Here is a 26,567-nt window from a genome sequence, read left to right on the forward strand (position 1 = left end):
TTGTCGTCGTTCAGCCACGACTCTGTGAAGGATAAGATATTACAGTTTTGAATTTCCTGTTGGTAGTTTAATCTTGCAGGTAGGTAATCTATTTTATTCAACACAGATTGCTCGTTTGCTAGCAGAATAGAAGGAAGTGGGGGTTTATTCGATCGCCTACGAATTCTCAGAAGGCAGCCCGCCCTCTGGCCCCTTTTTCTCCGCCTCCTCTTCAAGTAAATCACAGGATCTGGGCCTGTTTCCGAGTAAGCAGTATATCATTCGCGTCGGGCTCATCAGACTCGTTAAAGGGAAAAAAGTATTCTGCCAGTACGTGATGAGTAATCGCAGTCCTGATGTCCAGAAGTTATTTTGGGTCATAAGAGATGGTAGCAGCAACATCATGTACAAAATAAGTCAAAAAATAAGTCACAAAAACCTCAAATGAACTAAGGTAAAAGAGTCTGTTGTGTTAAAACGTCTGCCTTCTTCTCCGGCGCCAGTTCAGAGTGCAAAGGGGCTGAATGTAAATATGGTATTTCCGTTTTTTTTTTTATACATTTGAAACATTTCGAAAAAACTGTTTTTGCTTTGTCATTATGTGTTATTATGGGTAGATTGATGAAAAAACACATGATACATTTTAGAATGAGGCTCTAAAATAAGAAAATGTGGAAAATGAAAGGGTGTGAGTACTTTCTGAATGCACTATATGTAGCACTGAAATGGGATACATATATGGCACTGAAATGGGATACATATATGGCACTGAAATGGGATACATATACGGCACTGAAATGGGATAAATATACGGCACTGAAATGGGATACATATATGGCACTGAAATGGGATACATATACGGCACTGAAATGGGATAAATATACGGCACTGAAATGGGATAAATATATGGCACTGAAATGGGATACATATACAGCACTGAAATGGGATAAATATACGGCACTAAAATGGGAAACATATATGGCACTGAAATGGGATAAATATACGGCACTGAAATGGGATAAATATACAGCACTGAAATGGGATACATATACAGCACTGAAATGGGATACATATACAGCACTGAAATGGGATACATATACGGCACTGAAATGGGATAAATATACAGCACTGAAATGGGATAAATATACAGCACTGAAATGGGATACATATACGGCACTGAAATGGGATAAATATACGGCACTGAAATGGGATACATATACAGCACTGAAATGGGATACATATACAGCACTGAAATGGGATACATATACAGCACTGAAATGGGATACATATACAGCACTGAAATGGGATACATATACAGCACTGAAATGGGATAAATATACGGCACTGAAATGGGATAAATATACGGCACTGAAATGGGATACATACTGTACAGTGCCTTCAGAAAGTATTCACACTCCTGGACTTTTTCCACATTTTGCTATGTTAACAGCCTGAAAAATGTATTACATTTATATTTTTGTCTAACCTACACACAGTACCCCGTAATGCCAAAGTGGAATTAAAAAGGGCAGATAGATGGGTAAATAAAAAGCAGATATTACATATCCCCTTGATCGTGGTGAAGTTATTAATTACACTTTGAATGGTGTATCAATACACCCAGTCAATACAAAAATACAGGCATCCCTCCTAACTCAGTTGCCGGAGAGGAAGGAAACCGCTCAGGGATTTCACCATGAGGCCAATGGTGACTTTAGAACAGTTATAGAGGATGGATCAACAACATTGTAGTTACTTCACAATACTAACCTAAATGACCGAGTGAAAAGAAGGAAACCTTTACAGAATAAAGTTATCCAAAACATGCATTCTGTTTGCAATAAGGCACTAAAGTAATACTGCAAAATGTGGTAAAATAATTAACTGAATACAAAGTGTTATGTTTGGGGCAAATCCAATACAACACACGCTCTCCATATTTTCAAGCATAGTGGTGGCTGCATCATGTTATAGGTATGCTTGTAATATTTAAGGACTGGGGACTTTTTCAGGATAAAAAAGAAATGCAATGGAGCTAAGGACAGGCAAAATCCTAGAGGAAAACCTGGTTCAGTCTGCTTTCCACCAGACACTTTGAGATTAATTCAGCTTTCAGCAGGACAATAACCAAAAACACAAGGCCAAATCTACACTGCCTACCATGTCGACAGTGAATGTTCATGAGTGGCCTAGTTACAATTTTGACTTAAACCTACTTGAAAATCTATGGCAAGACCTGAAAATGGTTGTCTATCAATGATCAACAACCAATTTGACAGAGCTTGAATATATTTTTTTAAAGAATAATGGGCAAATGTTGCACAATCCAGGAGTGGAAATCTCTTGGAGACTTACCCAGAGAAACTCCCAGCTGTTAAAAGTAATTCTAATTTGTTTTGATTCAGGGGATTGAATACTTATCTAATCAATATATACCGTGTATTTGTGTACAGATGGATTCCAAGTCTGGAAGTATTCTGCTTTGTTTGATACATAATCATATATTTTGTTAACAGTTCATTTATGCATCCAGCTTATATTACATTCTGATCCAGGTATAACCCATTCTGATCCTGTTATAATACATTCTGATCCAGGTATAATACATTCTGATCCAGGTATAATACATTCTGATCCTGTTATAATACATTCTGATCCAGGTATATTACATTCTGATCCAGGTATAACACGTTCTGATCCAGGTATAATACATTCTGATCCAGGTATAATACATTCTGATCCTGGTATAATACATTCTGATCCTGTTATAATACATTCTGATCCAGGTATAATACATTCTGATCCTGGTATAATACATTCTGATCCTGTTATAAGACATTCTGATCCAGGTATAACCCATTCTGATCCAGGTATAATACATTCTGATCCAGGTATAATACATTCTGATCCAGGTATAATACATTCTGATCCAGGTATAACACGTTCTGATCCAGGTATAATACATTGATCTCCGATCTCTTTCTCTTTTCGCTCCTTCCAGGATTGAGGAAAGTTTCAAGACGTTATTCTGGGCCATATTTGGCCTGTCCGAAGTCAAGTCAGTGAAGATCAACAATGGCCATAAATTTATCGAGAATATCGGCTATATCCTTTATGGGGTTTATAACGTCACCATGGTGATCGTCCTGCTCAACATGCTCATTGCCATGATCAATAACTCCTTCCAGGAAATAGAGGTAACTAATGAATTAATTAATAATTGATTGTCCCTTAGAGATAATAAGGCTCTGGTCTTGATACTTGTTAACATGTTATACTGCTCTTGTATGAGGAATTTACAGGATATAGTTAGTATACCATTTACTGTAAGGCCCTGCGATAGACTAACGTCCTGTCTAGGGGGTGTCCTGGTACTTCAAGCTGCCTCGCTATAGAAACAGGAGATAGACTAGTGTCCTGTCTAGGGGGTGTCCTGGTACTTCAAGCTGCCTCACTATAGAAACAGGAGATAGACTAGTATCCTGTCTAGGGGGTGTCCTGGTACTTCAAGCTGCCTCACTATAGAAACAGGAGATAGACTAGTGTCCTGTCTAGGGGGTGTACTTGTAGATCATGCTGCCTCACTATAGAAACAGGAGATAGACTAGTGTCCTGTCTAGGGGGTGTCCTGGTACTTCAAGCTGCCTCACTATAGAAACAGGAGATAGACTAGTGTCCTGTCTAGGGGGTGTACTTGTAGATCAAGCTGCCTCACTATAGAAACAGGAGATAGACTAGTGTCCTGTCTAGGGGGTGTACTTGTAGATCATGCTGCCTCACTATAGAAACAGGAGATAGACTAGTGTCCTGTCTAGGGGGTGTCCTGGTACTTCAAGCTGCCTCACTATAGAAACAGGAGATAGACTAGTGTCCTGTCTAGGGGGTGTACTTGTAGATCATGCTGCCTCACTATAGAAACAGGAGATAGACTAGTGTCCTGTCTAGGGGGTGTACTAACGTCTATGGTATACAAATAGACACAGTTATTTAACATCTTCTGTATGCTCCTTTAATCAATATGGCTCCCTTGTGAAGCCACCATTTTGTAGATGTATTGTTGTAGGCTACATCTGCACGCTTGGCTGTGTTAATTCATCTCCCATCAGATAACATGTAAGCGCCCCAATGCAGCACTGCAGCTTCCGTCTAATCTACTTTAAGGTGTCTGATACTGTGGAGGCTGTGGGTTAACAAGAGGCATGACAAGGCCACGTTCCAAATGGCACCCTATTCTCTTTATAGTGCACTACATTTCACCAGGGTTCATTGGGCTCTGGTCTAAAGTAGTGCACTATATAGGGAATAGGGTAGCATTTGGGATGCACTCCAAGTATTTCTGGGTAATTACAAATGCTTTGAGCCACATAGATAAGGTCATTGTAGAATGATTTAGTTTCATACTGTCTTCTGAGTAAAAAATGAATTCAGTGAATTATTGTCTGTTGCGATGGTAATTGCAGCTACTTACAGGGTTGGAAGAGAAAATGAAATCCTCTCTCATCCAGTTTAGAGGCCGCAGCTTCTCCACCGTTGGGTCGCATTAGGATGTTCGGATCTAGTATTGGTCATGTACCAAATGGCACCCTGTCCTACTTTAGACCAGAGCCATATGGGCCCGGCTCAAATGTAGTGTACTATATAGGGAAGAATGTGTCATTTGGGACACATTGGCTGCCATCCATATCAATTAGGTTGCTATGGCTCTCCCACTCAATGCTTTTAGTATTTACCTCTGGACAATTATTATGGATGTAAAGGAAAACAGTTTTTTATGAAAGCCAGAAGCTCGGAATTATGTTATAAAACTGACTGTTGTTGTTTTAGAGTTGATTGTTTCTAAATACTCAGTTCCCTTTCAGTTGGTCAACTCACTGCAACACAGCTGTGTGGAGTTTGTGCTGGCGCCCTCTACTGAAGAACATTAGAATCACGCTTGACAGGGCCAATGAACACTGTGCCTCACTGGAAGCCCCGCCTTCCACAGGGGATAAACCTGAGGCATGAATTAATTCGCTGTGACAACAGTACCCCAAAGTGGCAGGGGTACATCAGAGTAGACATTGTTTCTACCCCACGCTGTTAAGATACATTGTTTCTACCCCATGGTGTTAAGACACATTGTTTCTACCCCACGGTGTTAGACACATTGTTTCTACCCCACGGTGTTAGACACATTGTTTCTACCCCACGGTGTTAAGACACATTGTTTCTACCCTACAGTGTTAAGACACATTGTTTCTACCCTACAGTGTTAGACACATTGTTTCTACCCCACGGTGTTAGACACATTGTTTCTACCCTATAGTGTTAGACACATTGTTTCTACCCCACGGTGTTAAGACACATTGTTTCTACCCCACGGTGTTAGACACATTGTTTCTACCCCACGGTGTTAGACACATTGTTTCTACCCCACGGTGTTAGACACATTGTTTCTACCCCACGGTGTTAAGACACATTGTTTCTACCCCACGGTGTTAAGACACATTGTTTCTACCCCACGGTGTTAAGACACATTGTTTCTACCCCACGGTGTTAGACACATTGTTTCTACCCCACGGTGTTAGACACATTGTTTCTACCCCACGGTGTTAGACACATTGTTTCTACCCCACGGTGTTAGACACATTGTTTCTACCCCACGGTGTTAGACACATTGTTTCTACCCCACGGTGTTAGACACATTGTTTCTACCCCATGGTGTTAGACACATTGTTTCTACCCCACGGTGTTAGACACATTGTTTCTACCCCACGGTGTTAGACACATTGTTTCTACCCCACGGTGTTAAGACACATTGTTTCTACCCCACGGTGTTAGACACATTGTTTCTACCCCACGGTGTTAGACACATTGTTTCTACCCCACGGTGTTAGACACATTGTTTCTACCCCACGGTGTTAAGACACATTGTTTCTACCCCACGGTGTTAAGACACATTGTTTCTACCCCACGGTGTTATTCACATTGTTTCTACCCCACGGTGTTAAGACACATTGTTTTTGTCGCTCTGGATTTTGCACACAGTGACGTTGGGGTACAGGCATTGCTTGTGTGTCCCCCATGTTTTTACAGCGTCATTAGGTTGACTGTTCTTGTCATGAGGGAGATTTCTGCCCTTCTCCAGAAGCAGGTGATCAGATTGGTTCCTATGTGAGAGGCCAAGTACAGCTGGTTCAGCCGATATTTCTAAGTTCTCAAAAGGGGCAAGACTTTGATTCCATTTTTAGACCTGTGTGCCCTGCCCTGTACACCTCAGGATCTACAAATTCATAATGCTCATGAACAGCCTGTTGTTACAGTCAGTGCACCCGGGTGATTGGTTCACCTCCATCAACCTGAAGGATGCATACTTTAATGTGAACAAATATCCCCCTCACAAGAAGTTGCTGAGGTTCCGTTTCGAGGCTATAGCCAACAAGTTTTTGGTCCTCCCTTTCAGGCTTTCCCTCGTACTTTCACCAAAGTTGTGGAGCCGGGTTTGGCACCTATGCGGATATTGGACTCCCTGGACGATTGGCAAGTGGTAGCGGAGTCGAGGGAGCTGGTGGCGTTGCACACCTCTCTGCTGGTTTCCCATGTTCAGTGTCTGCAGCTGTTTGACTCCATCTCAGCGCATTCTGTTTCTGGGTCTCAAGTTAGACTCAGTCGAGAATTCTTGTCCCCACAGAGGGAGACTCTGTTCTTTCGTCTTTGCTTGGCCCAATTTCGTCTGGATTGCATTTTTCGCCAGTGACTAGATCGATTGGGGTTGATGGCTTCCACATCAACAGATAGGGAGGGGTATGGTCTCACCTCCTCTTGTCCTTGGCTCACTCCCTACTGCTGTGGAGCAGTACACACTTTTCCTCGCTCCGGGTGACGTATCTCCAGGGGAGGAGTCGGCTGCACCCCAGGGGGGTTTCCCAGATATAGGAAATGTCCGACAGATCTTGAGAAAATGAGCATTGTGGGCTGTTTTTCTCCATATGTAATCTCTGTTGGGAACGGATGCTCTCGTGAACCTGCGGCCTCAGACTTGATTCATTCCACGCTGGAGACGGTGCGTCAGAGACGAGTTGTCATTGATCCTTGTGGCTCCCCGTTGGCCCAAACGACCTTGGTTCGTGGAGATCATTCGCCTTTTTAGGCAGGGACCCGTGGCAACATCAACTCTCGCAACTTTGGCCGGAGATTTGGAATCAGTGGGCCCTGAAAGATCCGATATGATGGCAAGAGGTTTACCTCTAAACAGTCCGCAAGGGCACCCTCCACGAGAGGCTTGAATAAGAGGCAGGTGTTCAAGCTTTGGTGCCAAAATTAAGGAATTGTTCCTTTTCTCTGGTGGACATTTTAATGTTCCTAAATGTGTTTTTCAAGCGGGGTTCATTCTCTGAATGTGTATATGGGAGCTATTTCAGTGTGTCGTGGGAATTGATCATCCCCTGGAGGTGCGGTTTTTAAAAGGTGTGTGCCGTGTCAGGCCGGTTTCTAAACCTAGCTTTGGTTTTGGTTTTGGTTTTGGTTTTGGATGTGCTGTGTAAGTCCCCTTTTGGACCAATGGAGTCTGTGAATCTGAAGATCCTCTTCTACAAGCTCGGGTCTTTGGCCTCGGCTCAGCGAGTTGGGGATCTCTACGCGTTATCCATGAAGTTGGCGACTCTAAGGTGACGTTTCGCCCCTAAGGTCATAACTATGTCCTACAGTCTCTTTTCAGATGTTTTCCTTTTCACCTCCTCCATTTGCTTCTGAGGAGCAGCAGGTTTACCCTGGAGCCCTGTGTTCCGGTACGACCATGTAAAATGAGCCGTTTATGTGACCACATTTTCGTCTGTTTTGCTAATCTGGCTCGTGTTTTGTAAGCAGCGTCTCTCCCACTGGATTGTCAAGGCTATTTATCTGACATATGACAGCAAGAGGCAGGAATGACGGTAATGTGCACACACCACCAGAGATCTGGTGGCTTCTTGGGCCTCGTTTAAGGAGAGGTAGGTGAGTTGGGCATCCCCACACACTGTTGTAAGGTTTTATCTCCTGGATGTCACTGTTCCCAGTGTAACCCGCAGGGTGCTTACGACTGGGGCAGGAGAGGGTCATTAGGCAGCTAGCAAACACCGGGTACCGCAGGTTTTCCTGTCGGGTTGGAACTCTGGGTAGTCTGCCGTGGGCCATTTCATCTTGTGTCCGCTGAGGTTGTGGCTTGGTGTGTGATTTATATGTCTCCATTGCTGTGTTGTACCTCGTTTCCCTCCTTCAGTAGCTATAATCATAACTGTAGGTTCTCTGCATTAACCCTTACCTTCCCTTCTCCTCATCTCCTCTCCCCTCCCCTCGTCTCCTCTCCCCTACCTTTTTTCCTCCCTACCCCTCCTCCCCTCTCTTCTCCTCCCTACCCCTCTTCCTCCCTACCTCCCTCCCCACCCTTCCTCCCTACCTCCCTCCCCACCCTTCCTCCCCTCCCTCCTCCCCTCCTCCACTCCTCCCCTTCTTTCTTCTTCCCAACTCCTCTCCCCTCCCCATCTCCTCCCCTCTCCTCTCCCCAGGATGACGCTGATGTAGAGTGGAAATTTGCCCGGGCTAAGCTATGGTTCTCCTACTTTGAGGAAGGTGGGACATTACCTGTCCCCTTTAACCTGGTTCCTAGTCCCAAGTCAATCATTGCCCTGGTCCTGGGGCTAAGAGACCTCATGCTGAAGGCTCTCAACAGACACAAGAGCTGTCACAATGAGGATACAGAGCTCAATAAGGTGAACCTCACAATCATGCGCGCTCTCTCACACACACACACACACAGTAAGTAGGTAGTACCGTACTGGGGGGAATTAGTCTGGCCATTATTGATATATGGTTTAGATTATCCCTTATAACCTTGTTCCTAGCCCTTTCTCTTGCTCTCTCTCTCTCTTGCTCTCTCTCTCTCTCTCTCTCTCTCTCTTGCTCTCTCTCTCTCTCTTGCTCTCTCTTTTTCTCTCGTTCTCTTGCTCTCTCTCTTTCTCTCGTTCTCTTGCTCTCTCTCTTTCTCTCTTTCTCTCGTTCTCTTGCTCTCTCGTTCTCTTGCTCTCTCGTTCTCTTGCTCTCTCGTTCTCTCTCTCTCTCTCTCTCTCGTTCTCTTGCTCTCTCGTTCTCTTGCTCTCTCGTTCTCTTGCTCTCTCTCGTTCTCTCGTTCTCTTGCTCTCTCTCTCTCTCTCATAGCAATTACGCCTGTGGACGAAGTTCTCTCCGTAGATAAACTTTCAGAATCATCCAGCCTATAGATGATGTTATGATAGATGTATGTCCTGGCTCTATACTGTGGTTTCCTAGACCCGTATTAGAAGTTGTACTGGACTAAATAGAATTGTCAATATTGGAAACTCTTCTGTGTGTACTGAGCCCTCTAGTGTCCTGTTGGAAAAGTGCAGCTTTTCTTTTTATTTTCTTGATAAATGGCTGAATTTAACACTTAATGAAGTATTGTTTGATTGTGCCTTAAACTCCAGTTGGATCATCATAATAATTCAACTGTTGGAGGTCTGGCTTGTCCAGGTCGGCACCAGGTAAGTAGACCTATAGATATGGATAGATAGTATTTTCATGTCACATTTCTTAGTTCCATAGGTTATCACCACAAGGCATTGCTTTACTTTACTCATTTCTATACAACTATCATGTGTTCCTCTTTTTTTCCCCTATTTCACAGAAGATAATGAAACGCCTCATCAAGAGATATGTGATGAAAGCACAGATCAATAAAGACAGTGAGGAAGTGAATGAAGGTATTGTGTCCCCTCCTATTTGACTGTTTTGTGACCCACTGAACACCCGGTCAGAGAGATTTAAGGCAATCGCACAAATAGTTAAAACACACAGGGCTTTTATTTGTTGTTGCAAGGAGTCATGATCATGGAAATGGTCTGTAATTAAGAAAAAGGAGTCATGAGTAAATATTAATAATAATATTAATAATAATAATATTAATAAATACAGGGAAATGAACATGAATAAAGGCAACAGGAAGCAAATAGAGTAATTACAATAGCTAAAGTCGAGACGGTGATAAATCGACTGATCTCTGATCTGGCAGGAGACATTGCTTGCTGTTTGGGGGTTTTAGGCTGAGTTTCTCTCCAGCAGTTTGTGACATCTACAGATGTAAAAAGGGATTGGATTGATAAATAGACTGATCTCTGATCTGGCAGGAGACATTGCTTGCTGTTTGGGGGTTTTAGGCTGAGTTTCTCTCCAGCAGTTTGTGACATCTACAGATGTAAAAAGGGATTGGATTGATAAATAGACTGATCTCTGATCTGGCAGGAGACATTGCTTGCTGTTTGGGGGTTTTAGGCTGAGTTTCTCTCTAGCAGTTTGTGACATCTGCAGATGTAAAAAGGGATTGGATTGATAAATAGACTGATCTCTGATCTGCCCTGGCAGGCAACGGGACTAGGTCCGATTCATCAAATCAAAATGTATTGGTCATGTACACATATTTAGCAGATGTTATTGCGGGTGTAGTGAAATGCTTGTGTTCGTAGCTCCAATAGTGAACCGGTATCTAACAATTCACAACAATACACACAAATCTAAAAGTAAAAGAATGGAATTAAGAAATATATAAATATTAGGACGAGCAATTTCGGCATTGATTAGAATACAAGATATACACAGTGCCTTCGGGAAGTATTCAGACCCATTATCCACATTTTGTTAAATGAAAGCCTTATTCTAAAATGGATTCAAAAGTTTTTTCCCCTCATCAATGTCATGAATACTCAGGGAGAAAAAGGTGTAGATCAACGTGCAGAGCGTGGCAGATGTTTATTTCGCCTTCACAGAAGGCAGGAATCGTGGTCACAGGCAGGCAATGGTCATACACAGGTAGGCAAACAGGCAGGTGAATCAAAACTAGTACTGAAGGCTATAACTGGTTCTCAAAAACAAGCTAGGAACAGGCTTAGTAGAGTCAAAACGAACAATACCTCACAAAGGCACAAACAGAATGAACTGAACTAAATAAGGAGCTGATGAGACCAGGTGAGTAACTAACACAGGTGAAATCATTGAGAGACAGGGCTACGTTCAAGAACACAAAGAAACAGGGCTACAGTCCAGAACACAAAGAAACAGGGCTACGTTCAAGAACACAAAGAAACAGGGCTACGTTCCAGAACACAAAGAAACAGGGCTACGTTCCAGAACACAAAGAAACAGGGCTACGTTCCAGAACACAAAGAAACAGGGCTACGTTCCAGAACACAAAGAAACAGGGCTACGTTCCAGAACACAAAGAAACAGGGCTACGTTCCAGAACACAAAGAAACAGGGCTACGTTCCAGAACACAAAGAAACAGGGCTACGTTCCAGAACACAAAGAAACAGGGCTACGTTCCAGAACACAAAGAAACAGGGCTACGTTCAAGAACACAAAGAAACAGGGCTACGTTCCAGAACACAAAGAAACAGGGCTACGTTCCAGAACACAAAGAAACAGGGCTACGTTCCAGAACACAAAGAAACAGGGCTACGTTCCAGAACACAAAGAAACAGGGCTACGTTCCAGAACACAAAGAAACAGGGCTACGTTCCAGAACACAAAGAAACAGGGCTACGTTCCAGAACACAAAGAAACAGGGCTACGTTCCAGAACACAAAGAAACAGGGCTACGTTCCAGAACACAAAGAAACAGGGCTACGTTCAAGAACACAAAGAAACAGGGCTACGTTCCAGAACACAAAGAAACAGGGCTACGTTCCAGAACACAAAGAAACAGGGCTACGTTCAAGAACACAAAGAAACAGGGCTATGTTCAAGAACACAAAGAAACAGGGCTACGTTCCAGAACACAAAGAAACAGGGCTACGTTCCAGAACACAAAGAAACAGGGCTACGTTCCAGAACACAAAGAAACAGGGCTACGTTCCAGAACACAAAGAAACAGGGCTACGTTCCAGAACACAAAGAAACAGGGCTACGTTCCAGAACACAAAGAAACAGGGCTACGTTCCAGAACACAAAGAAACAGGGCTACGTTCCAGAACACAAAGAAACAGGGCTACGTTCCAGAACATAAAGAAACAGGGCTACGTTCCAGAACACAAAGAAACAGGGCTACGTTCCAGAACACAAAGAAACAGGGCTACGTTCCAGAACACAAAGAAACAGGGCTACGTTCCAGAACACAAAGAAACAGGGCTACGTTCCAGAACACAAAGAAACAGGGCTACGTTCCAGAACACAAAGAAACAGGGCTACGTTCAAGAACACAAAGAAACAGGGCTACGTTCCAGAACACAAAGAAACAGGGCTACGTTCCAGAACACAAAGAAACAGGGCTACGTTCCAGAACACAAAGAAACAGGGCTACGTTCAAGAACACAAAGAAACAGGGCTATGTTCAAGAACACAAAGAAACAGGGCTACGTTCAAGAACACAAAGAAACAGAACACAAGGTTGACTAAGAAAATAAATACAGAACCTTACAATCAATCTACATACAATACTCCATAATGACAAAGCATAGAAATGTTTGTAGAAATGTTTGCTAATTTATTAAAAATTAAAAACAAAAATATCACATTTCCATAAGTATTCAGACCCTTTACCCAGTACTTTGTTGAAGCACCTTTGGTAGCGACTACTGCCTCAAGTCTAATTGGGTATGACACTACAAGCTTAGCACACCTGTATTTAGGGAGTTTTCCATTCTTCTCTGCAGATCCTCTCAAGCTCTGTTAGGTTGTATGGGGAGCGTCGCTGCACAGCTATTTTCAGGTCTCTCCAGAGATGTTCGATCGGGTTCAAGTCCAGGCTCTGGCTGGGCCACTCAAGGACATTCAAAGACTTGCCACTCACTTGGCTGTGTGCTTAGGGTCGTTGTCCTGTTGGAAGGTGAACTTTCGACCCAGTCTGAGGTCCTAAGCGCTCTGGAGCAGGTTTTCATCAAGGATCTCTCTGTACTTTGATCCGTTCATCTTTCCCTTGATCCTGACTAGTCTCCCAGTCCCTCCCACTGAAAAACATCCCCACAGCATGATGCTGCCACCACCATGCTTCACCGTAGGGATGGTGCCAGGTTTCCTCCAGACGTGACGCTTGGCATTCAGGCTAAAGAGTTCAATCTTGGTTTCATCAGACCAGAGAATCTTGTTTCTCATGGTCTGAAAGTCTTTTGGTGCCTTTTGGCAAACCAAGCGGGCTGTGTGCCTTTTACTGAGTCATGTGCCTTTTACTGAGGTGTGGCTTCTGTCTGGCTACTCTACTGCAAAGGCCTGATTTATCGAGTGCTGCAGGACTGATTGTCCTTCTGGAAGGTTCTCCCATCTCCACAGAGGAACTCTAGAGCTCTGTCAGAGTGACGATCTGGTTCTTGGTCATCTGACAAAGGCCCTTCTCCCTGGTTGCTCAGTTTGGCTGATTGACCAGTTCTAGGAAGAGTCTTGGTGGTTCCAAACTTCTTCCATTTAAGAATGATGGAGGCCGCTGTGTTCTTGGGGACCTTCAATGCTGCAGAAATGTTTTGGTACCCTTCCCTAGATCTGTGCCTTGACACAATCCTGTCTCGGAGCTCTCTAGACAATTCTTTCGACCTCATGGGTTGGTTTTTGCTCTGACATGCACTGTCAACTGTGGGATCTTATATAGACAGGTGACATCCTTTCCAAATCATGTCCAATCAATTGAATTTACCACAGGTGGACTCCAATCATGTTGTAGAAACATCTCAAGGATGATCAGTGGAAACAGGATGCACCTGAGCTCAATGTTGAGTCTCATAGTAAAGGGTCTGAATACTGTTTCAGTTTTATATTTTATACATTTGCTAAAATTATTAAAAGCCTGCTGTCACTTCATCATTATTGTCAAGCCCTGATCTTAGAGATCCTTTTTATTCTCTATGTTTGGTTAGGTCAGGGTGTGACTCGGGTGGGAAAGTCTATGTTATCTATTTCTTTGTTTTTGGCCGTGTGTGTGTGTGTGTGTCTGTGTGTGTGTGTGTGTGTGTGTGTGTGGTTCCCAATCAGAGGCAGCTGTCTATCGTTGTCTCTGATTGGGGATCACATATAAGTTGTAATTTTCCTTTTGGGTTTTGTGGCATCTTCTTTTCTGTTTAGTGTCTGTACCTGACAGAACTGTGGGCTTTCGTTTTCGCGTTTGTTATTTTTGTTTGCGTGTTTTTGAATAAAGTATCATGAACACTTTCTACGCTGTGCTTTGGTCCACTCTTCCTTCTACCAACGGAAACCCTGACCATTATGGTGTATTGTGTGTAGATTGCTGAGGATTTATTTTTATTTAATCCATTTTAGAATAAGTCTGTAACGTAACAAAATGTGGAAAAAGTCAAGGGGTCAGAACACTTTCCCGAAGGAATGTACATATGAAATGGGTAAAGATTATCGAAGTGACTCGTGTTCCATAGTGATGGAAGAGCATGCATTGGGCCTGGCTAGCCAGTGCAGAACCAGCTAGATGTTTTTAGCCAATCAGATGTTACATGATCAGCTCATTGCACAGAGGGTGGGGCGAGTGGGCACCTGCTGATTGGCTGAGGAGAGTGAATGAAATAGTCCCGTAGCTCAGCAGGGGGAAGTGGATACATATGTATTCAGTTGTTTTACTGTCCTCTGTATACTGTGTACTTCTACTTCCGGCGCCGACAGAGATGGCCGCCTCGCTTCGCGTTCCTAGGAAACTATGCAGTTTTTTGTTTTTTTACGTGTTATTTCTTACATTGGTACCCCAGGTCATCTTAGGTTTCATTACATACAGTCGAGAAGAACTACTGAATATAAGAGCAGCGTCAACTCACCATCAGTATGACCAAGAATATGACTTTCGCGAAGCGGATCCTGTGTTCTGCCCTTCACCCAGGAAAACGGAATGGATCCCAGCCGGCGACCCCAAAAAATGACTTCGTAAAAGGGGGAAACGGAGCGGTCTTCTGGTCAGACTCCGGAGACGGGCACATCGTGCACCACTCCCTAGCATTCTTCTCGCCAATGTCCAGTCTCTTGACAACAAGGTTGATGAAATCCGAGCAAGGGTAGCATTCCAGAGGGACATCAGAGACTGTAACGTTCTTTGCTTCACGGAAACATGGCTCACTGGAGAGACACTATCGGAGTCAGTGCAGCCAGCTGGTTTCTCCACGCATCGCGCCGACAGAAACAAACATCTTTCTGGTAAGAAGAGGGGCGGAGGCGTATGCTTCATGGTTAACGTGACGTGGTGTGATCATAACAACATACAGGTACTCAAGTCCTTCTGTTCACCTGATTTAGAATTCCTCACAATCAAATGTAGACCGCATTATCTACCAAGGGAATTCTCTTCGATTATAATCACAGCCGTATATATTCCCCAAGCAGACACATCGATGGCTCTGAACAAACTTTATTTGACTCTTTGCAAACTGGAATCCACACATCCTGAGGCTGCATTCATTGTAGCTGGGGATTTTAACAAGGCTAATCTGAAAACAAGACTCCCTAAATTTTATCAGCATATCGATTGCGCAACCAGGGCTGGAAAAACCTTGGATCACTGCTATTCTAACTTCGCAACGCATATAAGGCCCTGCCCCGCCCTCCTTTCGGAAAAGCTGACCACGACTCCATTTTGTTGATCCCTGCCTACAGACAGAAACTAAAACAAGAAGCTCCCGCGCTGAGGTCTGTTCAACGCTGGTCCGACCAATCTGATTCCACACTCCAAGACTGCTTCCATCACGTGGACTGGGACATGTTTCGTATTGCGTCAGATAACAACATTGACGAATACGCTGATTCGGTGAGCGAGTTCATTAGAACGTGCGTTGAAGATGTCGTTCCCGTAGCAACGATTAAAACATTCCCAAACCAGAAACATTGGATTGATGGCAGCATTCGCGTGAAACTGAAAGCCCAAACCACTGCTTTTAATCAGGGCAAGGTGACCGGAAACATGACCGAATACAAACAGTGTAACTACTCCCTCCGCAAGGCAATCAAACAAGCTAAGCGTCAGTATAGAGACAAAGTAGAATCTCAAGTGAGGAAAACATTTAAACGTGTCAACCCACCCTACCTGACACCCTAGACCCACTCCAATTTGCTTACCGCCCAAATAGGTCCACAGACGATGCAATCTCAACCACACTGCACACTGCCCTAACCCATCTGGACAAGAGGAATACCTATGTGAGAATGCTGTTCATCGACTACAGCTCGGCATTTAACACCATAGTGCCCTCCAAGCTCGTCATCAAGCTCGAGACCCTGGGTCTCGACTCCGCCCTGTGCAACTGGGTACTGGACTTCCTGACGGGCAGCCCCCAGGTGGTGAGGGTAGGCAACAACATCTCCACCCCGCTGATCCTCAACACTGGGGCCCCACAAGGGTGCGTTCTGAGCCCTCTCCTGTACTCCCTGTTCACCCACGACTGCGTGGCCACGCACACCTCCAACTCAATCATCAAGTTTGCGGACGACACAACAGTGGTAGGCTTGATTACCAACAACGACGAGACGGCCTACAGAGAGGAGGTGAGGGCCCTCGGAGTGTGGTGTCAGGAAAATAACCTCACACTCAACAACAAAACTAAGGGAATGATTGTGGACTTCAGGAAACAGCAGAGGGAACACCCCCCTATCAACATCGATGGAACAGTAGTGGAGAGGGTAGTAAGTTTTAAGTTCCTCGGCGTACACATCACAGACAAACTGAATTGGTCCACCCACACAGACAGCATCGGGAAGAAGGCGCAGCAGCGCCTCTTCAACCTCAGGAGGCTGAAGAAATTTGGCTTGTCACCTAAAGCACTCACAAACTTCTACAGATGCACAATCGAGAGCATCCTGTCGGGCTGTATCACCGCCTGGTACGGCAACTGCTCCGCCCACAACCGTAAGGCTCTCCAGAGGGTAGTGAGGTCTGCACAACGCATCACCGGGGGCAAACTACCTGCCCTCCAGGACACCTACACCACCCGATGTCACAGGAAGGCCATAAAGATCATCAAGGACAACAACCACCCGAGCCACTGCCTGTTCACCCCGCTATCATCCAGAAGGCGAGGTCAGTACAGGTGCATCAAAGCTGGGATCGAGAGACTGAAAAACAGCTTCTATCTCAAGGCCATCAGACTGTTAAACAGCCACCACTAACATTGAGTGGCTGCTGCCAACACACTGACTCAACTCCAGCCACTTTAATAATGGGAATTGATGGGAAATGATGTAAAATATATCACTAGCCACTTTAAACAATGCTACCTAATAAAATGTTACATACCCTACATTATTCATCTCATATGTATACATATATACTGTACTCTATATCATCTACTGCATCTTTATGTAATACATGTATCACTAGCCACTTTAACTATGCCACTTTGTTTACATACTCATCTCATATGTATATACTGCACTCAATACCATCTACTGTATCTTGCCCATGCCGCTCTGTACCATCACTCATTCATATATCTTTATGTACATATTCTTTATCCCCTTACACTTGTGTCTATAGGGTAGTAGTTTTGGAATTGTTAGCTAGATTACTTGTTGGTTATTACTGCATTGTCGGAACTAGAAGCACAAGCATTTCGCTACACTCGCATTAACATCTGCTAACCATGTGTATGTGACAAATAAAATTTGATTTGATTTGATTTATTAGGCTGCTTAAGCAATTAGGAATTAGGACCTTGCAGTTTGAGTTCTCCCAAGGGATAAATCCATTCTATAAATTCATTGCAGATCATCTGTCAGCTGACTGAATGAGGGACAAATTCAATATCCCCCCCCAAAAATGTATGAATGCAGTCTGTACCCCTCATTTTTGACCTCTTCCCCCATCTCTGTCTCCCAGGAGAGCTGAAGGAGATTAAACATGACATCTCTAGTTTACGCTACGAACTCCTGGAGCAGAAGAACCACAATACGGAGGAGTTAGCTGAGCTGATCCGGAGACTGGGGGAGAAGATACCTGCCGAGCAGCAGAGGCATCAGGGTCAGACATAGGTATATGTATTCTACATCGTCTAGGATCAAATGATGAGTGAGCTGATCAGGAGGAGACTGGGAGAGAGGACACCTGCCGAACACCAACCACATACGCTGAACATATAAAACATCATACCTATTTCCATGACGTAGACTGAGTCCAGGTGAAAGTTATCATCCCTTATTGATGTCACTTGTTAAATCCACTTCCATCAGTGTAGATGAAGTGGAGGAGACGGGTTAAAGAAGGATCTTTAAGCCTCGAGACAATTGAGACCTGGATTGTGTGTGTGTGTCATTCAGAGGGTGAACGGGCAAGACAAAAAGATTTAAGTGCCTTTGAACAGGGTATGGTAGTAGGTGCCAGGAACACCGCAATGCTGCAAAGCTGCTGGGTTTTTCACACTCAACAGTTTCCTGTGTGTATCAAGAATGGACAACCACCCAAAGGACATCCAGCCAGCTTGACACAACTGTGGGTAGTATTGGAGTCAACATGGGCCAGCATCCCTGTGGAACGCTTTCCACACCTTGTAGAGTCCATACCCTCACTAATTGAGGGCAAAGAAGGGGGGGGGGGGGGGGGGTTTCACCTCATTATTAGGAAGGTGTTCTTAATGTTTGGTATACTCAGTGTATAAGAGGTATACCCAATGTCCCAGTAGACTCCAGAAACAATATTATCCCCACTGTTTATTCAATGCAATGGTCAAATGAATGAATTCTTTTAGGTGAGTAATCCAGAAACTCATAATGGGATTTTGCTGGATTGTCTCTTGGTGACACGTCCTGACAGGACTCTAAATGCAGGTGCTCTTCCTGTTTCAGTGATCCATCATCTCCTGGGATTGGATAATGAACATACCTAAAGTACCACCCACATAGATTCATTTAAAACAATGTACAAATGTAGATATATATATATATTCTTTCATCGATGACTTGATATCCAGAAACTGGCAAAGATTCTAACTAAAATACATGGGATTACTTTCTCACTGAATTCACAAGGGTATGTAATGAACACCGTGGAGTGAAAGTTAAAGGAGCTGCCTTAACACATCTGTTCAGACAAAGGGATAAAGCCTATAGAACATGAAGAAACACCAGTAAAATCAGCTATAATGACCATTAAGCTGGGGGGCGTCGGAGTGCAAACCTAGTACGTAAGGGACCGGTGGACTCAGAGGTTAGAAAGGTGATGAAGATGCAAGAGGTGTGATTCAGGAAGGGATGTGATACGGCCTTTCTTGGGCGGGACTTTTTAGGGGAGGGACAAGGAAGACAGTTAGAAACATACATCACAGGGCCTCCCGGGTGGCGCAGTGGTTAAGGGCGCTGTACTGCCATCAGAGTCCTTGGGTTCGCGCCCAGGCTCTGTCGTAACCGGCCGCGACCGGGAGGTCCGTGGGGCGATGCACAATTGGCCTAGCGTCGCCCGGGTTAGGGAGGGCTTGGTCGGTAGGGGTGTCTCATCGCGCACCAGCGACCAACGTGCAACCTGAGGAAATAAAACTCTAGACCACCTTTACTCTGCACACAGAGACACATCCCTCCATTTGGCATATCTGACCATAATTATATCATCCTGACTCCTGCTTACAAGCAAAAACTAAAGTGGGAAGTACCAGATAGTGGTCAGATGATTCGGACGCTATGCTACAGGACTGTTTTGCTAGCACAGATCGGAATATGTTCCGGGATTCATCGAATGGCATTGAGGAATATACCACCTCAGTCATTGGCTTCATCAATAAGTGTATCGACGTCGTTGTCCCCACTGTGACCGTACGCACATTTCCCAACCAGAAGCCATGGATTACAGGCAAAATCCTCACCGAGTTAAAGGCTAGAGCTGCCGCTTTCAAGGAGCGAGACACTAATCCGGTCGCTTATAAGAAATCCCGCTATGCCCTCAGACGAACCATCAAACAAGCAAAAGCATCAATACATGACTAAGATTGAATCCTACTACACCAACTCTGACGCTCGTGGCAAGGCTTAAAAAATATTACGGACTACAAAGGGAAACCCAGCCATGAGCTAAATGCATTTTATGCTCGCTTTGAGGCAAGCAACACTGAAGCATGCATGGGAGAACCAGCTGTTCCGGATGACTGTGTGATCACGCTCTCCATAGCAAGACCTTTAAACAGATCAACATTCACTAAGCTGCAGGGCCAGACTGATTACCAGGATGTGTACTCAAAGCATGCGTGGATCAACTGGCATGTGTCCTCACTGACATCTTCAACCTCTTCCTGACCGAGTCTGTAATACCTACATGTTTGAAACAGACCACCATAGTTCCTGTGCCCAAGAGAGCGAAGGTAACCTGCCTAAATTATTACCACCCCATAGCACGCACATCGGTAGCCATGAAGTGCTTTGAAAGGCTGGCCATGGCTCACATCAACGTCATCATGCCGGAAACCCTAGACTCACTCCAATTCGCATACCGCCCCAACACATCCACAGATGACGTAATCGCACTCCACACTGCCCTTTCCCCCCCAGACAAAAGGAAAACCTATGTGAGAATGCTTTTCATTGACTACAGCCCAGTGTTTAACACCATAGTGCCCTCAAAGCTCATCACTAAGCTAAGAACCCTGGAACTAAACACCTCCCTCTGCAACTGGATCCTAGACTTCCTGACGGGCCGCCCCCATGTGGTAAGGGTAGGTAACAACACATTTGCCACGCTGCTTAGTCCTCTCCTGTACTCCCTGTTCACCCACAACTGCACGGCCAAGCACAACTTCAACACCATCATTACGTTTGCTGACGACACAACAGTGGTAGGCCTGATCACCGACAACGATGAGACAGTCTTTAGGGAGGAGGTCAGAGCCCTGGCAGTGTGGTGCCAGGACAACAACCTCTCCCTCAATGTGAGCAAGACAAAGGAGATGATTGTGGACTACAGGAAAAGTGAGGACAAACAGGCCCCCATTAACATCGACAGTGGAGCAGAAAAAGGAGGGCTGGTCTGACTTTTTCAGAAAGTATTCACCAAGTGGGAATAAAATTGATTAAATTGTCATTTTTTTGGCAACGATCTACACAAATCAAATGTATTTATATAGTCCTTCTTACATCAGCTGACCAGGCTATGAGGGGTGGCCAGTCCTCTTCTGGCTTTTTTAATTGACCTTTTATTTAACTAGGCAAGTCAGTTAAAAACAAATTCTTATTTTCAATGATGGTCTAGGAACAGTGGGTTAACTGCCTGTTCTGGGGCAGAATGACAGATTTGTACCTTGTCAGCTCGGGGATTTGAACTTGCAACCTTCCGGTTACTAGTCCACCGCTCTAACCACTAGGCTACCCTGCCGTCTCTACACGCTCACCGCTAGGCTACCCTGCCGACTCTACACTCTAACCACTAGGCTACCCTGCCGTCTCTACACGCTCACCGCTAGGCTACCCTGCCGACTCTACACTCTAACCACTAGGCAACCCTGCCGTCTCTACACGCTCACCGCTAGGCTACCCTGCCGACTCTACACTCTAACCACTAGGCTACCCTGCCGTCTCTACACTCTAACCACTAGGCTACCCTGCCGTCTCTACACTCTAACCACTAGGCTACCCTGCCTCCTCTACACTCTAACCGCTAGGCTACCCTGCCTCCTCTACACTCTAACCACTAGGCTACCCTGCCGTCTCTACACTCTAACCACTAGGCTACCCTGCCTCCTCTACACTCTAACCGCTAGGCTACCCTGCCTCCTCTACACTCTAACCGCTAGGCTACCCTGCCGACTCTACACTCTAACCACTAGGTTACCTACCTCCTCTACACTCTAACCACTAGGCTACCCTGCCGCGTATCTCTAGAGCGTTGAAAACAGCAGGTCTGGGACAGGTAACACAGGGTGAACAGGGTTCCCCAGCCACAGGCAGAACAGTTGAAACTGGAGCACAAAATATTCTGATGTCAAAATGGAACATAGGTATATATATAAAAAATAAATACTAAATAATATCTTGATTAGATACAGTCGGAAGTTTACATACACCTACAGCCAAATACATTTAAACTCAGTTTTTCACAATTCCTGACATTTAATCCCAGTAAAAATTCCCTGTCTTAGGTCAGTTAGGATCACCACTTTATTTTAAGAAGGTGAAATGTCAGAATAATAGTAGAGAGAATGATTCATTTCAGCTTTTATTTCTTTCATCACATTCCCGTTGGGTCAGAAGTTTACATACACTCAATTAGTATTTGGTAGTATTGCCTTTAAGTTGTTTAACTTGGGTCAAATGTTTCGGGTTGACTTCCACAAGCTTCCCAAAATAAGTTGGGTGAATATTGCCCCATTCCTCCTGACAGAGCTGGTCTAACTGAGTCAGGTTTGTAGGCCTCCTTCCTCGCACATGCTTTTTCAGTTCTGCCCACAAATTTTCTATGTGATTGAGGTCAGGGCTTTGTGGTGGCCACTCCAATACCTTGACTTTGTTGTCCTTAATCCATTTTGCCACAACTTTGGAAGTATGCTTGGGGTCATTGTTCATTTGGAAGACCCATTTGCGACCAAGCTTTAACTTCCTGACTGATGTCTGGAGATGTTGCCCCCTGTGCTTCACGGTTGGGATGGTGTTCTTTGGCTTGTAAGCCTCCCCCTTTTTCCTCCAAACATAATGATGGTCATTATGGCCAAACAGTTCCATTTTTGTTTCATCAGCCCAGAGGATATTTCTCCAAAAAGTACGATCATTGTCACCATGTGCAGTTGCAAACCATAGTCTGAGGATACCTGCTGGGTAGAGATACCAGTCAGAGAGGATACTTGCTGGGTATAGATACCAGTCAGAGAGTATTCCTGTTGGGTAGAGATACCAGTCAGAGATGTTATCTGCTGGGTAGAGATACCTGTTGGGTAGAGATACCAGTCAGAGATGATACCTGTTGGGTAGAGATACCAGTCAGAGATGATATCTGCTGGGTAGAGATACTGGAAGGATGAGTCTAATCACAAACATTGAAATCATTGTTGAAATTCATCAGATACAAATGTCATTATTTAATGTTGTGCAGTTATACACAGACATAACTGCTATGTAGAGGTTCCTTCCAACACATGGGATGAGGAGAACTAGGACATATTCAGTCTGCCAACACCTGGGATGAGGAGGACTAGGACATATTCAGTCTGCCAACACCTGGGATGAGGAGAACTAGGACATGTTCAGTCTGCCAACACCAGAGATGAGGAGAACTAGGACATGTTCAGTCTGCCAACACCTGGGATGAGGAGAACTAGGACATATTCAGTCTGCCAACACCTGGGATGAGGAGAACTAGGACATGTTCAGTCTGCCAACACCTGGGATGAGGAGGACTAGGACATATTCAGTCTGCCAACACCTGGGATGAGGAGAACTAGGACATGTTCAGTCTGCCAACACCTGAGATGAGGAGAACTAGGACATGTTCAGTCTGCCAACACCAGAGATGAGGAGAACTAGGACATGTTCAGTCTGCCAACACCAGAGATGAGGAGAACTAGGACATATTCAGCTGTTGCTAATTATCATTGCCCTTTGTCATTTCCAACACGTCATTCGTAGCGAAATGAGTCCAACAAACACCAACAACAAACACTATTATCATTGTTTAAATTCCCAACAAGAATAAATATTTTAAATTAAATAGAATTGTCTCGACGTCTGTCTTTACTATAATGTAGTTGTCTTTAAAATGAAGCCATCTATGTTGGCCACACGGTGGCACTGCTGTGACTGTTGTCGAGCTCAACCTCAGTTTGTCAGCTCATCCATTCATCCTGAACAGTGGGAATAAACTAAAGCTGAATCATAGTAGTTTCTTCAAAGTTAATTCACTTTCTAGGGAAAAGAAATGTCAGACATGGCGTAATGTGAACGCCATTCATCTCCGTGAGGCATGTCTCTGTATGGTTACCTTAGTGAGGGAATATTTTACTCCTTCCTACTTCTCCTTTTTAACTCACACACTTGCTGTTCTGTAACACATGTTAGTACATCATCAGAAACAGGGTAGAAGACAAAACAATTCTAATAGGACTGTATTAAGTTCGTCTACAGTCTTCCATTCATCTTCTGTCCCAGATATACTGTTCTGTTCCCAAGTCCATCTACAGTCTTCCGTTCATCTTCTGTCCCAGATATACTGTTCAGTTCCCAAGTCCATCTACAGTCTTCCGTTCATCTTCTGTCCCAGATATACTGTTCTGTTCCCAAGTCCATCTACAGTCTTCTGTTCATCTTCTGCCCCAGATATACTGTTCAGTTCCCAAGTCCATCTACAGTCTTCCGTTCATCTTCTGCCCCAGATATACTGTTCTGTTCCCAAGTCCATCTACAGTCTTTCATTCATCTTCTGCCCCAGATATACTGTTCAGTTCCCAAGTCCATCTACAGTCTTCCGTTCATCTTCTGTCCCAGATATACTGTTCTGTTCCCAAGTCCATCTACAGTCTTCCGTTCATCTTCTGCCCCAGATATACTGTTCTGTTCCCAAGTCCATCTACAGTCTTCCGTTCATCTTCTGTCCCAGATATACTGTTCTGTTCCCAAGTCCATCTACAGTCTTCTGTTCATCTTCTGCCCCAGATATACTGTTCAGTTCCCAAGTCCATCTACAGTCTTCCGTTCATCTTCTGCCCCAGATATACTGTTCTGTTCCCAAGTCCATCTACAGTCTTTCATTCATCTTCTGCCCCAGATATACTGTTCAGTTCCCAAGTCCATCTACAGTCTTCCGTTCATCTTCTGTCCCAGATATACTGTTCTGTTCCCAAGTCCATCTACAGTCTTCCATTCATCTTCTGCCCCAGATATACTGTTCTGTTCCCAAGTGCATCTACAGTCTTCCATTCATCTTCTGTCCCAGATATACTGTTCTGTTCCCACAGCCCATTATACTTAGCTGTAACACAAGCCTCACAGATCACCCTGACCTCTCAGGTGGTTAACAGCTCACCCCATACTCCCCCTCCATACACCCCCCCTCTCCCCCCCCCCCCACACACACACACACACACACACACGCACACACACACACACACACACACACACACACACACACCAGGGATGGGACAGTCAATTCAGGAAGAAACTTTAAATATTTTCAAAATATATAATTTTTAAATGGCATCTATTTTCAAATACTATTTATTTCAAAAGTTTTTGCATTTTTTTTCAATATTAAATTAAAGTCACTTCCAGAATTGACAGCTGTCAATTCAAATTGACCCCAGCCCTGAAACACAACCACGAGCGATGAGGTCATCAAGACTAGAGGTCACCCACAAGGCTCTATTTCCTCAGCTCTGTCAGGCAGCAGCAGAGACCGTTATCCTACAGTGAAGCCCTGGTCTAAAGTAGTGCTGTGAATAGAGTGCCATTTAGTATGCAACCAGTGTGGATGGCAGGTGTGGCTGACAGACTGACCCATGGATGGGATGACTTTGACCTATGTCTGTCCGGGATGACCTTTGCCTTGTCTGAGCAATAACATTCCATAGGGCTAGGTAGTGTTTAGTGCAGACAGAAAGGACGCTAGGTAGTGTTTAGTGCAGACAGAAGGGACGTTAGGTAGTGTTTAGTGCAGACAGAAAGGACGCTAGGTAGTGTTTAGTGCAGACAGAGAGGATGCTAGGTAGTGTTTAGTGCAGACAGAGAGGACGCTAGGTAGTGTTTAGTGCAGACAGAGGAGGGTGTGGCTGGCTGGTGACAGATGCAATGGACAGACAGACATGGGATAGACTAGAACACAGTAGAATACAGTAGAACAGAATAAAATACAGTAGAATACAGTAGAACAGAATACTATATCACATTGGGAAATGTGCATTGTAACAAAGGGATGAGGTCATCAAGAAATCATGTGATGATGGTTTGACCTTTTAGAAGGCCTTTTGGTTCTAAAGATGATTCATAAATAAACCATCATTACTCAATCAACCACAAGAAAGCACAAGTGGATCCATATCTAATTTCTCGACGGTACTTTGTCTTCTATTTTAAAAGGAAGAACACACTTCCCGCCTGTTAATTCAAACTCCCACAGACTCTCACAGAAAGATCCAGTGATATTTATAGACTTCCGGGTTACACTGTTCTTACGTACGGTCAGTGTGTTTTTGTCAATTCAATATAACTTTATATCTAAAGCAAAGATATTATAGGATATGTCCCAAATGGCACCCAATGGGTCCTGGTCTAAAGCAGTGCACTATACAGGGAAGTAGTACACTATACAGGAAAGTAGTACACTATACAGGAAAGTAGTACACTATACAGGGAAGAGGGTGCTATGGGCCCTGGTCTAAAGTAGTGCACTGTACAGGGAAGAGGGTGTTATGGGCCCTGGTCTAAAGTAGTACACTATACAGGGAAGAGGGTGCTATGGGCCCTGGTCTAAAGTAGTACACTATACAGGGAAGAGGGTACTATGGGCCCTGGTCTAAAGTAGTGCACTATACAGGGAAGTAGTACACTATACAGGAAAGTAGTACACTATAAAGGGAAGAGGGTGCTATGGGCCCTGGTCTAAAGTAGTGCACTATACAGGGAAGAGGGTGCTATGGGCCCTGGTGTAAAGTGGTGCACTATACAGGGAAGAGGGTGCTATAGGCCCTGGTCTAAA

At 44.4% G+C, this 26,567-nt stretch overlaps 1 protein-coding gene across 1 annotated transcript in view; it reads left to right on the forward strand.

The window, feature by feature from the left end:
• The window catches only part of trpc6b (transient receptor potential cation channel, subfamily C, member 6b), a 75,265-nt gene extending 57,220 nt beyond the window's left edge, over nucleotides 1-18,045 (forward strand). Inside the window, exons 8-12 of the mRNA XM_090224051.1 lie at nucleotides 2,981-3,176; nucleotides 8,502-8,705; nucleotides 9,438-9,494; nucleotides 9,638-9,713; nucleotides 17,793-18,045. Coding sequence (XP_090080177.1) covers nucleotides 2,981-3,176; nucleotides 8,502-8,705; nucleotides 9,438-9,494; nucleotides 9,638-9,713; nucleotides 17,793-17,944 — 685 coding nt within the window. The 3' untranslated portion in view covers nucleotides 17,945-18,045. The remainder of the gene's footprint in view (nucleotides 1-2,980; nucleotides 3,177-8,501; nucleotides 8,706-9,437; nucleotides 9,495-9,637; nucleotides 9,714-17,792) is intronic.
• The last annotated feature ends 8,522 nt before the right edge of the window (nucleotides 18,046-26,567 follow it).

Source organism: Oncorhynchus mykiss, chromosome 27 (assembly GCF_057628025.1).
Source record: "Oncorhynchus mykiss isolate SJ-2025 chromosome 27, ASM5762802v1, whole genome shotgun sequence".
Classification (NCBI taxonomy): Eukaryota; Metazoa; Chordata; class Actinopteri; order Salmoniformes; family Salmonidae; genus Oncorhynchus; species Oncorhynchus mykiss.